The sequence below is a fragment of the Hyaena hyaena genome, unplaced genomic scaffold, assembly GCF_003009895.1.
Source record: "Hyaena hyaena isolate Hyena2069 unplaced genomic scaffold, ASM300989v1 scaffold_76, whole genome shotgun sequence".
Classification (NCBI taxonomy): Eukaryota; Metazoa; Chordata; class Mammalia; order Carnivora; family Hyaenidae; genus Hyaena; species Hyaena hyaena.
The window spans coordinates 3,207,608-3,225,102 of NW_024080709.1; the positions used below are offsets into that span (position 1 = coordinate 3,207,608).

Genomic DNA, 17,495 nt, shown 5'->3' on the forward strand with positions numbered 1-17,495 from the left:
AACACTTCTATTTATAGATCTATACAAGATACAGATAATCATATCTGTGCACGGAAATAAAATGTTGTCCTAACAAACCCCCAAGCGCTTATCTCTGGGATGAACTCCAAATACGTTTTCTTTCCTAAAGTTTTACTTCTCTGTATTTTTTTCAAGGACAGGTTACTTCCCTCCTGGTGCCATGACAACGTGACTAATCAAATTACCTTTCCTTTCACGCCTTTTCTCCTCAAGAGCCCGAAATGGATCCTCTCCAACTAGAAATATTTTTTTTAATGGCGAGATTTCTTTCAAAACGTATTCATCCTAAAACCTTGTCTCCACGATAGTCCGCTGTGTTTTGCAAAAGGTACCGCCCCTCACACAAAGATTCCAGGATGCTGGCAGACAACCGATACCAGCAGAAAATTCTATCAGTGCAAAACACACAAGGAAGTAGCTCTCCTTTGAACTGTAGATTTCTCATGTTTTCATACTTTCCATAAAGTTCTATTATAACATAGCCGAGCCTCACTTTATTCTTCTGTGAAGTGGCGATAATCTCAGTTACCCTCCCTTCAAGCACGCAGAGGCATCAAAGAGGCCTACTGCCTGGCCCCTGACGGGCACTCAACACAGTAGCCAATTCCAACACGTGACACTCCCTATCACCACCACAGCCACCATCATGCAGGTGGAGAGCACCTAGAAGAGGGACCAGCACACGGCCACCTGATTTGGTAGATGAAGTTTCACGGGTATGGCCACACCCATGCTGACACACTGCGGAGGGCTCCTCTGGTGCCTCACAGCAGGGCTGAGAACCCGGAGCACAGACGAGGTGGCCTGGCTGGCACTTTACAGAAGCAGTTTGCAGGCCCATCATCTAGCACGTCTCAAGTGCTGCACACGCACACGTGAGCAAAGTTAGAATTCTGACGTGTCAAAAAAAAGTTGTGGGAAATTTACATTTCTCTCCCTACATACATAAAAGCTATTGGCACAAAGTCTCAGGTGCAAAATGGCATGTTAACGGCTGAGAGCCAATTTAATCTGCTCAGTTTTATCACTTTTCATCCAAATTGACCACCACCTTGCTTTAAAATATCTGCCGTTGAAGCGGTTCAAACCTCAAGCCCCGGGAAGGCAGCTGTTACGTTATTTGCAAAGGAACCAGTCTCTTGCTCTCCTCCTGAGCAACAGCGAAAGGATAGAGGAATTTTCCATTAATTTTAAAAGCATCTTCCACCGAAAGCAGAAAAGATTTTTCAGGAACACAAAAGGGTAATGTTTTAGTATTTAAATCTAGCTCTCTTCCCCATGGGGAAATAACTTCTACATATTACATAGTTGGAATTGGATCGTTCCCACCAAACACATTTCATTTAGAGGAGGGGAAGGGAGTTTTAAAGACTCGTTTTCAAGAAGCGTGCATCTTAAGCACTTGGAAATAAAAGAGCTGGGACACAGAAGATGCTCTGTAGCAAAAAGAAAAAAAAAAGTTAAGTTTCTAGAGGGCTGGTCTCCCTCTTCTTTCTTTAAAATGCAAAAAAAAAAAAAAAAACCATGAATTTTTAAGCCACCTGGAGAATGTGGAGACCAAACAATTCGGCAGAAGCCGCTCCCCGTCTCTTCTGCTCCTGTGTCCCCGTTTGCCCCAAGCAGGCCGGAGCTGCGAGCCGGGCCCAGGCACGGAAGTGAGCCCGGGCAGCCGGAAGGCTGTGAAGGGGAGAAGAAACTTTCAGGAAGCTCGGTCACCGGGCGCAAGTGGCTGACAGCCGGCACAGCGAGGCGCAGTCTGCAGCACCGGAAACAGAACCTGTGACTCACGCCGGGGAAGAGGCAGACGGGGCTCACGCAGCTCTTCCCTCGCCCGCCGCACGGTAACATTTACCTTCGTCGAATGCAGTTGCGGAGAACGCGGGTGCTGGGGTCCGGGGGGCGGGGGGGGGGGGAGTTCAGCCTGAAGCCGTGAGACACACCTGGGTGGGGAAAATCAGAGCCGAGAACGCGCCGCGCCCAGGAAGAGGCAGAGGAGTAGCTGGGTGGGGGCTGCTGGACCGAGCAGGGAGCGCTCACACAGCGGCTTGTGGAAGCTCCAGGAGCAGACGGCGCAGGGGGGCGAGAAGGAAGTGGACCTCACTGGCCCGTGGGAGGCGTGGGTTCCCTAAGGGAACAGTGGCCCCACTGCTCTCCGCCTGGTCTGGTCGATGCCCGGAGAGGTGGAGAACGAGGAGCTGGTGACAGAGAGCCTGCTCCTCCCGGGGGCTGCACCTGCGCTGGGCCTGGACCCAAGGACCCGGAGAGAAGCAGAGCGGGTGCAGGCGGGACAAGCCATCCACGGCCGTATGACGTAAGCCAGAGGCGGGGGCCAGCCCGAGGACACCACCTATGAAAATGTCTGCATCTACCAGAAGGGGACAGGTGTCCTCACCCACTAGAAGAGGAAGGGGCAGGGAGTGACGACCAGCTCTCAGGGAGCAGTGCAGGGAGCAGTGCAGTGGCTGCTTGGTGAGCCCAGGGCTGTCCAGACTCCCGGTCGGACTGCAGAGAGAGGAGGCCCGTGGTCTTCTGTGGTCTCGGGTGGAGGGGCGTGCCCACAGAAACCAGGTGCGCTCCCGTCCCTGAGTAGCACGCTGGGGCCATTCTCAGCCCATCAGCAGACAGACAGCCCAGGGGACGAGGACACGTGCAGCTGCCCCACTCGGGTGGGACTCAGCCCGTTCAGCGGAGGGACACAGTCTGTCCCCCGCAGGCAGTGAGACGACAGAGTCCTTCTCACCACCCACGGAGAAGAGGGAGAGCACGAAGAGACGCATTCCATTCCTTGTTCCACACTACGCCTCAGAAATGATCCTTCCCAGGCCATCGACGGGGCAGCCGAGCCTCACAGAGGCTGCGTCACAACGCCAGAACCCTCACGCTCTGGCCAACCAGGGACAGACCACCTCCACCATCCCCTGTAGTTCAGATTCAGGAATCATTCTTTCCGGCAGAGATTGGAATTTAACTCCCAACTCAGCCTCCAAGTATCTATGTGACCTGAAGAGGGAACAGTGCCACCACGCCTCAGTTTCCCCCCCCCCTAAAATGCGGGGCACAGGAACACCACCACGGTGAGGGATTTTAAGCATCAAATGAGATACAGGGCTCAGAAAAATGCCCGCCACGGTATCAACACTGAACACAGGTAAGCTAGCCAGCCCGACAAGGACCTTCACAGTTAATGGGGAAAAACATGCCCAAAAGAACAAAAAGGCTCAAAAATTAACAGATGAAAAGGATTCTTTATGCTTTTATTTTTTTAATCCACTCAACTATGTCCCTGAAGTGGATTAAATATGAACATTCAACTCATTCTTTCTACAGAGCTATTGGATCAAAGCAAGTTATTAGCTGAGCTACATAACTCATTTTATTACTTTGCACCGTAATGAGCAAGAGGAGGCAACAAACCTCAAGGCTGCTCCCCATCCCATCTCGGGGCTGTTTCCGGTTTCGGGAAAGTACTCCACTAGAAGACAGTCCTCAAACGTGTCAGGAAACAGAAGGTAAGCCTAACCTCCAACGACGGCCGTCAAATCCCAGGGATGCCCCCATAGACAAAGGCATAGTCTGAACGGCAAGGTGGCAGGATCCCAGTCAAACCCCCCACGCCCTGGCACTGGAACGGAGCTCCAAGGTCAGCTGTCGATGTGACTCAGGACGGTCCGCTGAACGGCGCGTGTGATGCCCCAGTCCAGGTGTTGACATTTACTCCTCCATCTCCAGGTGCATGAGGCACTTTGGGGGAAAGTTTCTACTTACTCCCCATGGGAAAGCCATTCGGGTGGACATCAGCAGCAATTCTTACATAAAAGTTAAGACTGTCAAACCTCTGGCTTTTGCAAATCTGTCCCCAAAGCCGCGGTGCTGCGCCAGCCTCTCTACAGAGAACAGGGAGGGGACAGAGGGTTTTACTTCCTTTTAAAGACCGCAAACAAGAACATCAGGCTATTAGAAATCAAGTCCCACCTCTAAAATGACAGCCCCCGCCCTGCCCCCCCCAGCAGTGCTCCGCAACAAACGCTTGCTGATCACACCCGAGGCAGACGTCCACAACCCGTCCTGCCTGCTAGTCCCCAGGCGTCGTCCCTGAGGACCCGACTGCAGAGCGCTGGTGACAAACCCAAGTCTCAGCACCACTGCCTCAGCTCGTAAGACACCTTGCTGCACAGTGGGAAACGGCCGGCCGGGCTTTGCGAGGGGCTTGCTGTCACAGGCCGAGAGCGGTGAGCAGGAGGGACGTGTGACGGGCCACAGAAGTCCATGTGAGGGGGAGGCGGAAAGGATGAGTCCAAGGAAAGACTCGAAGCCAACGAACGTGACGCTAACAGGCGTGTCAAAAGGAGAGCGCTAATAAAGGACGCTTGCTTCTGCCTCCATCATCGGTCAGCCAGCGTCCTCCTGACCACATGGCCAGACCCCTGCGTACGCTGCTCCTGCCACCTGGGCTGTCCTTCATCTCTCTGGCAAGTTCCTACCCAGCCTGCAAATCCCCGCTCAGAAACGCGGAGCGCTGGAGTGCCTTCCGCGGGGTATGTCAAACCACGTCCCCTCCACCACCAGATCTCCAGCGGACACCCTCTTCTCTGGAGTACTTCCTTTGGTTCAGGGGCCCCTGGCTGCTAGAAATTCCGTTTTACTCCCCCAGTAGGCTGCGAGCCCCTACGGCAAGGATGAGGGTTGAGGGTTGATTCATCAACGTATCAACTCGTCTGGCACTCATCGTTCATTCTTTCACATACTCACTCAAACGTTCACTGAGCACTGACGTGGCCACTGGCATCCACGTCTCTGGCACCCACTTCCTGTCTAGCAATGGTCTCAGTTTCTGTTCGGGGCCCCCTCGCCCCAGCCTTCAGTCTGCATGTGTGAACAGGGCCCTCCCTCAGCCTCACCGTGCGCGGGCTCCCGCGGTGGGCTGAGGCGGAGTGTGGGACCGAAGCTGCTCCATCAGAGTCAGCAGGGGGCTCTTGCTCTTCCCTCTGGAGGTGAGCCTCACAAAAGAACATCTGTCCAGGGGTTACCGCAGCCCTGCAGGACTGGGCGGAGGAGAGGGGGATACCCACAGAAGATGACACCAACTCAGAAAGGGGAGAGGCAGGGGCCAGGCGCCTGGTAACAGCTCACATCTCAGGATTCGCCCACACCTAAAGCCAGACTCTCCCTTGGACCAAGGAATTCTTTCCACGGACAGTCGGGGTAGGTGGTGCTTGGACGGAGTAACCAGCAAACCCGGACAGCTCAGTGACCGAGCAGGTCTCGGTCTGCTCCTGCCCCCACCCCGCCCATCGCAGACCCAGCAGCAGGCGCAAGCCGCACCCTCCCACAGTGACTCAGGCACCCAGGCTAGTGTGTCCTGCAGCTACGCCCCGCGGGGCACACAGCTTCCAGGGTCGGCACCGCTGGAGAAGTGCGAAGACAATCCGCACCAGCCTTCCACTCTGGAGGACACTCATCCCTTCTACTGGGGTCACAGCCAGCTGGGATCACAGGGTCCCCACCCAACCCTAAGGGAGAAGGAGAATGCCCCACTCCTCTCTGTCTGGAGGACAGCAACGACCCAGGCCAGGCCTGATAAATAGGGCCCAGTCCCAGCCACCTGCAGCCAAAAGCCTCCTCCCGGGGATCAACACCAGCCGGGTGGCAGAGGTCACGGCGGGGGCCAGGGCGGGACCCGTGAACAAGGCAACGTAAGAGAATGCGGGGGGAGGGGGGCCACAGGCACACGGGCAGGCCAGCACGCAACACGGCACGGATGCCACAAGCACGGGGGACAGGGCGGCAACGAGACACCTGGGGAACTGAACCTGGGCCTCGGCAGGGTGGCCGGGTGACGGGGAAAGCTCGAGAGAGGAGATCTGAAGGATCAAAGGCAGCGGCGGGGGGGAAATGGGGAGGGAACACGGAGAAAGAAGAGGGATTCAGGTGAAGAGCAGCCTGAGGCAGTTGTGGAGAGAACACATCCATCTGGGAAGGAAAACAAGCTGCGAGGGAGGGGAGACCAGTGTCTGAAAGAGAAGGCACGAGCTGTAACATGCGGGCTCTTACAGTGTTAACATATTAAAACTGTGTTACATGAAGTCCATCACAGAGGTGAACCATTTGGAGCTTTATGCAGGAAAACAGCCTGGACCAACTGGGCCTGGAGCCGTTTTTCATCTTTCCCTCCTTGAGCATTAAAGTCAAGCCCTGCCTCCTCCGGTCTCAGCCTTTGGCCCCCGCCCCCACCAGCTATAGCTCGGCTCTGCCAGGGACAGCTCCTAGATGCCACTGGGGGGCTGGCCGGTGGCCTTCGCCTGGCCTGTTCTCAACACTGAGCCCAACTCCAACGGGACAGCGCCTCCTGAGCCCGCCTCTGTACAGCCCAATTCCTTTGGAGGAGCCAGAAGTAGCCTCAAGAAGCCACTTCCCACTTGAAGGAGGAAAGCAAATATAAAACAGACTCCAAAGAGTGTGGGTCTGAAAAGCTCAAAACCAGTCACACTATTTACAACTATTTTTATCTACTGCCCATAAAGCAGTAGTGGGTCGTTTTCCCTGGTGTCTAAGGAAGTTCCATTCGTTCACTGCCAAGTCCCCCAGACTCCCAGATCAGAGACACGACCAGAAACGAGACCCAAACAGAACTGGGAGCCAGCCGGAGACCCGCAGCCAGCAGCGGGGCCTGCGCGCCATCACCAGAGGGCAGCGACCCCGCTAGGACACAGGGAACCACAGGTGCAAAGGTCTCCAAGAGAGCGCGGGGGACGGGCAAGGGCAGACACTGGCAAGCCTGGGGCGGGCGCACACTGCACAGGGCCCCAGTGTCACCTGCGGCCGGACATGCCCTGCCTGCAGCAACGTGCCACCGAAGGGCCAGGGAGCCGGAGGGAAGACAGACGGGCTGCCGGGTAAGAAGGGGCACGGAGAAGAGCCGGCCTGTCATCTGTCACACCTGGTGGTGGTGGGGGTTACCTGCGCACACAGGAGTGGCCACAGACAGTGGTCTCTGCGCACGACAGACACCGGAAGCGGCCGGCTGTGTGAGCGAGCGCTCGGGTCTGTGCACAGCTGTGGAGCCTGCCCGTCAGAGTTCATTTCTCCGACCCCACCTCACCCCTGCCCTAACTCCTGGGTTGGCTGAGCTAATGGCCGGCACGCCTGTCCCTGCCTTCAGTGCGCCGGCTCCGACAGAAGAAGCTAGAGCCAGCCAGCCAGCCAGGACGGCCTGGCCCCTGCGTCTAGCTGGGCATCGGAAGGCCTAACAGCCAGAGCGCTGGGCCGGGAGTCAGACGGCCGGGGTCGCAGGCCGGCTCTCCACACGCAAGCCCTGTGACCTCGGACAGCGCTCCCCGCTCCAAGCCTCAGTTTCCTCACCTGTGAGGAGACACCAAACATGAGACGGTCCCATGTACCGCCAGCAGTACACAGCCTAGAAACAGAGTAAGCCCTCAATTTACGCTGGCTGTTGTCACCCTCATTATCATAGGCTACTGGTGGCTTTTCTTTACACAGATGTCACCAAAAGATCACAGAGTGTTTTCACCAGCTTTGTGCTGGCGCTCACTTCCCATTAACAGTAACCTGCCATCATAATGAGAATAAATGTTGCTAATATGTCATTTATTTCACCCAGGAGCAAAAATTCAGGGAATAACTACATTCATACAATAAACGGGAAGCATCCTATAATTTAAAAAATCAAAGTATATAATAAACCCTCAAAAACACTGGAGGGAGAAACCCTCCAGTTTAGATTTATCTCCTTCGATAAATCACAAGTAAAGAAGGAAGGGGCCAGGGAAGACACAGTCGGGAACCCTGTAGAACAAGAGAGACCTAAGGGGGCCATGAACCAATCACAACATGTGCACGGACCCCATTTGGACCTTAATCAAACATTTGTCCAGACTGGAAATTTGAACACTCACCAGATACTTGATGATATGAGGAATTATTGCTGACCTCAGGTATGACAGTGACATTTGTAGGCCATTTTTCTCTCTTAAAAGGGGGAAACCCTCTGCTTTATTAGAGATGTGTCCCCAGAATACTTTGGGATAAAATCAAGGCTCTGCTTTGGATTTGCTTCCAATATGACTGTTCACAATGGTTCAAGTTCACAGACAGGCACATGGAAGCTCATGCGCTGTTCTGTCTACTCTTACACATATGTGAAGACTCTATGGTACAAAATGCTTTTACAAACTACTGCGGGAGACAGCCTGCCTCTTCCAAGGCCATCAGCAGGGAATGAGTTTATTCATAAACTAACTGGAGGCCTGGACGCCCAGGGCACTGAGGACAACTTGTAAGCTCTGGTCACTCCTCCCCTCCCAACTCCTCAATTCCCAGGGCAGGGCCAGTGTGGCTGTGCCGGTGACACGGCTACTGTTAACACCAGCTGGAATCAACATACGATGGAAGCAAAGGGCACGACAGACAGGAAGACAGGACGTGGGCTGGGCCATCCAGCATGACCTAGAGGCTAAGTAAGGGTCCTTTCTCGCGCTCCTTCTGCCCCAAGGAGGGGGATGTGTAAGCAAGGGGCCCCTCTGAAAGGTGCTCCTTTCACAGAAGTTCCTCACTCCAATATTCCCATGTGAGATTCACCAGGACTGGCACGGGCCTCCTTTCTAAGCCTCTTTAATGGTACTGTGTGCATATGTGTGTGTGTTTTAAAAGCTCTTACCTTTTACAAATAGATTCTGAAATACTCAGGAACGAGGTCACATGAAATCCTGAGTTTCCTCACACTGCCGTGACAGACTGCGCAGTAGACTGGGAGAAAGGTGAAGCAAGAGCAGTGAAGAGGTGCGTGTAACTGCTGAAGTCAGGTGATTAGGACACAAGGGCTCGTGAAACTAGTCTGGTTTTTGTACACGTTCCAACGGCTCCGTAATAAAAAGCCTGTAAGAAGTCCTTGGAGGTTTTGTCTTGTTGGTCGTTTATATTTTAGTGAGAATTACACCTACCCCTCCAGAAAAGACAACTCCTTACCAGGTTTCACTCATAGGTAGCAATCACTTCAACAGTCTTACTTCTTGAGAAAACATTTCCACACCCCACCAAGAGGGGAGAGCCTGGTCTTAATCACTCAGCACCTTGTGACTCAAATAAAAAAAAAAAAAAAAACACACACACACACTCCACTCTTCATTTGGAGCAGCACTGGTCTCATGAAATCTCAGCTCAGGATTCTTCACCTTGAGGCTTTACCCAGAACTCCGTGCTCTACTGCAAAGTCTGTCCTGCTCTTGTGTACAAACAACCCTCAGATCCATCAAGGGTGCCGCATGCCACTGATGCCAATTTATGAAGCAAGTACTGGTGGCTTAACTGTTCCCAAGGTCCGGGCCGCCTCAGGAACTTTTACATTTTAGTGAAATGATGATCACATGCCCAGTTATCTCCAGCATGTGGTTATGAATGTGTGTGTATGTGTAACAGGCTTGAGCTTATTTTTGCATTAATAGTAACCTGCCATTATAATGAGAATAAATGTTGCTAATATACCATTCATGCCACCCATGAGCAAAAATTCCGGGGCCAGCGACACTCATACAGTAAGGGGTAAGTATCCTATAATTTGAAAAATCAATCAACAGCTAGCTGAGTCCCGGCACATGGAGGAAGTAATGATCTGTTTGCAGAGAAGGGAGCCGTGGCAGTCCTGACGCAGAGACGAACTGGGGTCCGAAGAGCAGGGACGTGGGGCCGTACGGCAAAACTGGGGTCCGGAGAAGGTGGCTCTAAAGGAGCCTGGCAAGCAGACAGCATAAGGGGAAACCAATAGAGAGGTCATCCACTGCTCACACACACACAGTTGACCCTTGAACAATCTGGAGGTCAGAGGTGTGCCCTCCGCACAATCGAAAATCAGCATGTAATTTCTGACTCCCCCGAAAGGTACCTCCAAATGTCCTCCTGGTGACCAGAAGCTCACCAGCAACAGCTTCACTTAACACATACAGTGCAGGTTACATCCTGTAGTCTTACAGGAAAGAAAAAAATGTTAAGAGAAAGCTACATTTACAGTACTATGGACCCACAGAGCTCAAACCCACACTGGTCAAGTGTCCACCGGATATATAAAGCTTCTTATGAGCTGGGGTACTTTGGAGGTAAGCAGCAGAAACAGATTCTAACCAGCCAAGAAATAATCACTGTCAACAGCAAACTGGGAGAAACGGGCTCTGAGAAAGGACTGGACAGAAGAGTGCCATCAAGTTTAACAGGAACGTGGCGAGCACACAGGACACTGCTTCTGAATGAACGCCCCCCCCCCCCCAGCTGCTGTTCACAGGGGCGCTAAAGTCCCAGTCCCTAGCTCAGGTCCCCTCCTGCCCCTGGGCCAAACAAAGGCAGAGGATGTGGCTTTTCTCACCCCAGGAGCACGAGTGGTGGTGAGGTCAATCCTCAAACAAACACAAACAAAACAAAAAATAAGCAACAACAACCAAAAAAAAACCAGAAGGGAAAGAAAAGGTACAAAGATGTCTCCTCATATGCCTCATAGGCAACCCTCAAATCAGCCATACCAGTATGTATCACTGGCTGCATTTTACTGACAGAGAAACCAGGGACTTAAGACAGGAGCACCCTCAGGTACACACGGCAGAGAGCGACAACCCTGTGCTCAGTCTGACAGGGGAGAGGTGTGGTCTGCAGCCCACAAGGAGGAGAAGGCGGGGCTGCAGAAATGCAGGAACAAAGTCCAAATGCCCTGACATTTTACATTTTTCTTGACGACAGCTGCTGGAAAAGAATGGGGAAAATCTCCAAGAGGACTCTAAACTGAAGGAACTGTCCTCAAAAGAGGTAAAGAAGAATATTAGAACAGATCTTCCTTAGACACATCCATTATCTTTTATTCTCAAAACCCTTGGGGAGAACAAATCAATTTCCCCTGACGTCTAGATCTTCAAGATGGATATGGAAGTTTACAAAAGCAATTCCAAGCTTCATTACTAACGGTTTGAAAGAAAAAGGAAAGTGCCTTCTGGAAGTTCACGTAAGGTGCCTGAGCTCTGCACAAGTGCTGGTGAAGACATGGCTCTAGGACGCCATGAGGTGGAACTCTCCATCTGCACTCCAGCCCTGCTCCCTGACAATCCTGACAGACTCATATGCACCACCCACTGGGCTGGGAGCCGCCTAGGGACAGGCACCATGTCTCCCTCACCTTGTGACCTAGGACCAGCCTGGGGGGAATGAGGAGCGAGTGCCACCCACCAATGAAACATCAAGGACACCACCCAAAAAAGATGGAAAACATAATCCCGGTAAGTAAATGCCATTCCAGAACCATCCCGGCCTCAGCCCACATCTTCCATGAATCGCCTCTGGAACCATCAACCCCCCTGGGGATGGGAGGCCCATGAGAGGAGGAAGAAGGAAGGGAAGGGCACAACACTTGGAAGACCCTCAGGAAGCATGTGCTATAGGAATCGGAACTGGCCGTCTGTCCCCCAATGTCCTCTCCAGGCTAAAATCCCTCCTGAAATTGAGTGCCAACGAGTCCGCCTTCACTCCTGCAGCGGCGCCTCGTACAAGGCACCCGCAAGCCAGGGCTTCCAAAGTCACATCCAACACTTTTTATAAACCTCACCCTGCACAGCTGAAGCCACTCAACAGACCATCATTCTGTTCAATATTTATGGAGCTCCTACTGTATGCTGGAACCATGTCGGGCAATTAATATGCAATTAAAAAGACAGCATCTACAGTTCCCTCGACGAGCTCCCAGCCTAGTGCTCTGCTCCGCTTCCTGCAGAAGCAGGTAATTCCTGCACAGAGGAGATCACACCGCCCCCCGCCCCCCGCCGTAACTAAGCATGTAGGGTGTGCCCCCCTCCCCCACCCAGCACTGCTTCGAACCGCTGGGGCTGTACCATTCCTATTATCTACTGCGTCTTTTCCTCCCTCCACCCATTCTCTCCAACGTGACCAGTGACCGTTCCTTCTCTTCGGTCAGGTCTACCTTTTGTGTTTCTTCCAGGAAAGTGGCCTTCTGGAGCATGGCAGACAGGAGAGGTTTGCACTCTGGTGCTGGGCAGCCCGGGTGATTCGAATCCAGCCCCGCTGCCCAGTGAGCTGAGACACCCTGGGCACATCACTCCACTTCTCAAAGCTCCAGCTGAACAGCGTCCTCCCTGACGCTGTCTCCTGAGGCTCCCGGGAGGGCACCACGCAGAAGCCATCTTAGCGCATGGGCTAGAAGTAAGTGTGCAGCCGACAGCTAGCAGCTACAATCACAGGGGCTGATGGATAATTCGTGCCTTCATATTCGTGCTCCCCCATCACCAGATGAGCCTACACCTGCTGGCATTCTCCCTTCCTTCTTGCTTTCGAAAGTTGACCATCACAGGGTGTCAAGAACCTTCTCGATTTCTAGTCCTTGGTCCCTGCTGCTCTCCTGCCACTAACAGGTGACTCACAGTGTTGACTTTGGGGACCAAGCTGCCAGGGCTGTGGGAGGCAGGTCGCTGAGCACTGATGTGTATGTCGTGTGCACAGGTAGATGAGGCGGTGTGAATACTGAGAGACAGCTAGGGAAAGAATGTTCAGGAATCCCCTTTTCACTGGAATCAATCAGGAAAGAGTAATTCAGCTGTTGGGGTTCCTCAATTAGTCCTATTATTTTAAATGAAAGGTCTCTTTTCCCTCTGCTTCTGAAAAGGAAGGAAGCACTCACCACCTCCCCCAACGTGCTTTCACTACTGCACTTGGACATGTGTTTAGAACCCCGTGGTAAACACCAACTGTGAATAAAATGATGGAGAGCATCACAAAGAACGTTGTAAAGCATGCAATTACTACTAACCTAAAGGGTTCAGTAAAAGTCTTGTGATGCTCACAGAAGACCGACCCCTGGCAGATGGACCTTGCTCTGCCATCAGATAAATAGTGACAAATCAGCCTGGTGGACAGAAGGCCTTGGGAGGAGCATCTCTGCTGCAAGCTCCCTTCTCTCCGCGCTCTTCCACTATGGCCACCAACTCTGTTACTGGCCCCGGAGTAAGGGGGTTGCAGAGGAAAGGCAGGAAGTTAAGGCTGACAAGACCAATTCTTAACCCTTGACCATCTTCCCCCCGATGCGGCAGCTAAAGAGAAGGACAGCACAAGTGCATCCCACCATCACATTCCCTGCACATCACCTAAGTGTGGGCAGTGAGATGGGGAGACTCTCATGATCAAAGCAGGTGCTGGCACGGCCGCAACGTGGCCTCCAAAGCACTGTGCTCCAGCCCACCGACTTCAGCAACCACAGCGCCACCTCTCCCGGCCTGTCTGCTCTGTTCCAGACCTGGGGGTCTCCCTTCTGGTCCTAGAACCTGCCAGCTCTGTCCCTGGGCAGGACCTTTGTCCTTGCCACTCTTTGTGCAGAAAGCAGGAACCCAGTAACCACCAGATCAACCAAGCAACCTCCCACCCCACTAACGAACTACGGGCTTCGCTCAGTGGGCTGAGGAGCCCGCCAAGGTCTTCTCGAGCCCTTCACAGCTGGAGTCACTGACGAGCAGGCCAGCTCTCCGGCCGGACGAAGCCATACGGAGATTGCAGCATCGGGCCCAGGGCTGAGCATGCTCAAAGGCATCCGGGTGCAGGAGCGCCAGGCTCTGCAGTCCACGCAGGTCTGACCAAGTCCTCATGATTCAACACTTGGTCCCGGTTTTCCTGAAGGAACACACGCTACCAACCCACTTCCACTCTGAGAAGACACTGACCCCCTTCTGAGCTCATCAGCTCTTCTTCATGCAGCAAACGAGAGGCATGCCTGTCCTAGGAGAATGTAAATATGCTTGCTTGCCACCTGCCAATAAATGGTAGCTGAGTACACACAGGTAAACAGAGACAGTCTTTGCCTTCCGGGGACTCACAGTCCTGGGGGAGACAAACACACAGGCTACCACATCCTGAGGGAACAGGGCCCATTCACCGCCTCTCTGCCCAGGCTTTCCGGGAATGCACTGACCGCCCAGCACCTGGCAGCACCGCCAGCCAGCTCTGGCCAACAACCCCACTGAAATGAGGCTTCCAGGATACGCCATTGCAGTGACGGGAGGTCCTGAGGGGACAGTCTCCCCAGGCCCCAGCCCCTTCCATCATGGTTTGGAATTCTTCCCCTATCAGCCTATTATGCTAAGACCCCAGCTCATCTGCCTTACAGTTTCCTGGAGTTAGAATTCAAGTGGTTTCTCACCTCCTTTCTTTAGATTTCATTAGGAACCAGATGAAACATATCACAAGGTAATCAGCCTGAACCAGACCTGAGCCTAGGGCCGCCTCCTCAAAGGCCCTGCCTCTGAAACCTACCCCAAGGTCGGGCAGGTCTCCAGGTAACAGCACATGTTTTTCTGATTCCCAAAATAAAACGTACTGTAGAATATTCAGAAAGTACTGCAAGTCGAGGTGTGTACTAGAGTGTGTATGTGCACGGCTTGTAATAAATACTACCACCATGTGACCACAACATATATATGCACTTACATTATATATTTTATAGATAACTTACCTAATAGAAAACTTAGCCTTTCAGCTTTACAATGAATGGTTTAAAAAAAAAAAAAGTTTACCCTATCAATGAAGTCTTTTTAATTCTTTTTTTTTTTTAATTTCTTTTTAAGTTTACTTATTTTGAGAAGAGAGAGAAAGCCTGAGTCGGGGAGGGGGCAGAGAGGGAGGAAGAGAAAGAATCCCCAGTAGGCTCCACACAGTGCAGAGCCCAACACAGGGCTCAGACTCACAAACTGTGAAATCATAACCTGAGCCAAGTCAACAGACGCTTAACCAACTGAGCCACCAAGGTGCCCTCCTTTATCCTTTATTAGGAATATTTTTATTATAGAGTTGTCATATCACCATGTTATATACTTGAAACTAAAGTTACATATCCAGTCTACACCAATAAAAAGTATTTTTGTTAGAGATGATGAACATTATCAAATGACTTTTTAGTACCCATCAAGATCACTATCTGGTATTCTGCCTTTAATTATGAATAAGCTGACTCGATCAATTTCCTAACATTAAGCCATCCTTGAAATCCTATTTCCCACTTTCACGTGGACTATAGTTTCTTTTTTGTGCTGTCTTTGTGATTTTTGTTTATATTGGAATAATGCACACTTGAACCAAGATATAAAGACACAGATGATGTTTTAAGGAAGTACAAACACCAAAATCACCATAAAGGCATCCAGGTTTGCCACCTCCTAGGGTACCTCTTCTATTTTTACAACTTTCTTCCCATTTTTGGCACCCTCCAGGCAGGCAGGCCTCATCTTCAGTTACCGTGAACAATCAACATCCCCCTAGGAAACAGGCCATCTCACCCATGCGCGCATCTATGAGCAGAGCCGTTGGCCATATTCTCTCCTGTTGGCAATCTCCAAATCCAAGAGTACATTTGTTTGCTTACTTTTAACATCATGTTTTTATTTTCTCTACTTCCTGGACATAGATACCAAAACTTTCTAATCAAATATTTTCAAAGCCACTCTTAGTTTTCTTCACCAAGTACAAGGCTTTTACCATTTTGTGTTTTGCTTTGTAGGTGGGGGGTTGGGGGAGGGCAGGATTTGATTGCCCTCCTAACATGTGTGTGACAGGGCAGACCTGCTTCTGGACAGTCCAGGAAGCAGCCACCATGCGGCGAACGGCACAGAGGCAGCCGGCCTTACCTCGATGAGCTTTCTCTCGTAGGAGCTCGCCAGCTCCTCGGCGACTTCTCCTGGCTTCTGCTCAGGGACTGTAACTTCTCCATCAGCACTCCAAAGGTTTGGTACAACTTGAGGAAAAGAAAGAAACCCCATGAATATTTTCACCATAGTCAAAAGTTATTCTCCCAGTTAAGAAATTTTTTGGTGTTTGCCAAATGGCTTCTCCACAGAGAAAGTGCTTTTTATGGGGGAGGAAAAAAAATCTCAACTACTGGTTACTTCACCCCTCCGACATTTTCACACAAGTACAACAAAGTGAATGGTGAGAAGGAAGAATTGTCGCCTGGACAGATACCCAGGAGTGTGGGGAACCACCCGGTCACTACTCCCCATTCCAGGGCAAAACAGACAACACGCTGGCAAGACCGGGGAGCCTCCACTTCCATCTGCTCCAGTGGCCATATTCCTTTTTGTCCAAGAGCACAGGTCCCCGGTGCAGAACCGCCTGCCTCCAGCTGGACGTCAACAGTAGAGGGTCAGAGTACGCGCAGAGCCGCTAAGATCGGACGTTTATCAACCGTTCTTAGGGCAGAAGCTAGGCAGCTTCGGGAAACTCTCAACAACCGATGCAGAGTCACCAGCAGGGCCTCCTAACGAGAGACGGGCTCCCAGGCCAGGGCAGGAAGTAGGAGTGCGGTGCATGCCGGTGGGGGCCGCTGCTCCTTTCAGGGGCGCATCCAGGAATGCCTGCTTTGTACAGAAAAGCAGCAAGTGAGACCTGGGAATGAGCAGGCCAATTCCAAGAAAAGCACGGGAACACGGACTGGAGGAAGTGCCCCGCTGGCGTGGATCAAGAGTCTGGACCAGCCCCAAGTCCACAAACAAGCATCAACTAAGCAGAAACTCCCAGATGCCGTACTGGGCCTGAGGACATAGCAGTGAAGGCCAGCCCTCTCCAGCCACGGGGATCTGACAGCCTGGAGGAGAGCAGGCAAGAGGCGAAGGCTGAGCACAACTGAGTCCTGAGGCTGCAGTGACCGCAGCTCCGCCTGCAGCCCTGCCCCAGAGCCTCCGAGCCGCGAGTTAGAGCCCCAGAGGCAGCAGGGCCCTGAATGATGACACACATGCCGCTGGAAAGAACCCCAAGCTGCTCCCATCCCAGGAGTCACGACAGCCTAGCCGCTGCTGAGTACAGTGATCCAGGAACCTGCTGCAACCTCAAATAGGTAGGAAGAGAAAATTTAAAGGCCTTCCAGTTAAAGTTGACAAACTGAACACATTTATATTCACATCCTCTGAGTCCTACTGAAATACTAATTTTAAAAATTCTAACAGCATCACTGTTGAGAAAGAGAATGAGAGCACATAGACAAGACAACAAAATTCCAGAGGCCGAGGCGCAGGCCGATCACTGGTGAGCAACGGGACAGACTTGGGAGAGTTTCCTTCCAAGCTGCAGGTGTGCACAACACCAAAATACAGTCTCCTTCAAACAGGACAACTTGCTAATGGCTGATAGACTGCTAATACGAGACATTTCTAGAAGCGGGGGGCGGGGGGGGAGGGTGGTAAACATGAGGCTGAACCTAAAGACAAAGATTTTTTTTCTTTTTTTTTTTTTTAATATTTTTATTTATTTCTAGGAGAGAGAGACAGCGTGATCAGGGGAGGGTCAGAGAGAGAGGGAGACACAGACTCTGAAATAGGCTCCAGGCTCTGAGGTGGCAGTCAGCACAGAGCCCGACGCGGGGCTCGAACCCACGAACCGCGAGATCATGACCTAAGCGAAAGTCGGACGCTTAACCGACTAAGCCACCCAGGCGCCCC

At 52.1% G+C, this 17,495-nt stretch overlaps 1 protein-coding gene across 3 annotated transcripts in view; it reads right to left on the bottom strand.

Annotated features, from left to right (window-relative positions):
- SNX29 (sorting nexin 29) overlaps positions 1 to 17,495 on the bottom strand; it is a 497,164-nt gene that overhangs the window by 228,157 nt on the left and 251,512 nt on the right. For all 3 annotated transcript variants that reach the window (XM_039233571.1, XM_039233573.1, XM_039233572.1), the window contains one exon: positions 15,690 to 15,796. In XM_039233571.1, coding sequence (XP_039089502.1) covers positions 15,690 to 15,796 — 107 coding nt within the window. The remainder of the gene's footprint in view (positions 1 to 15,689; positions 15,797 to 17,495) is intronic.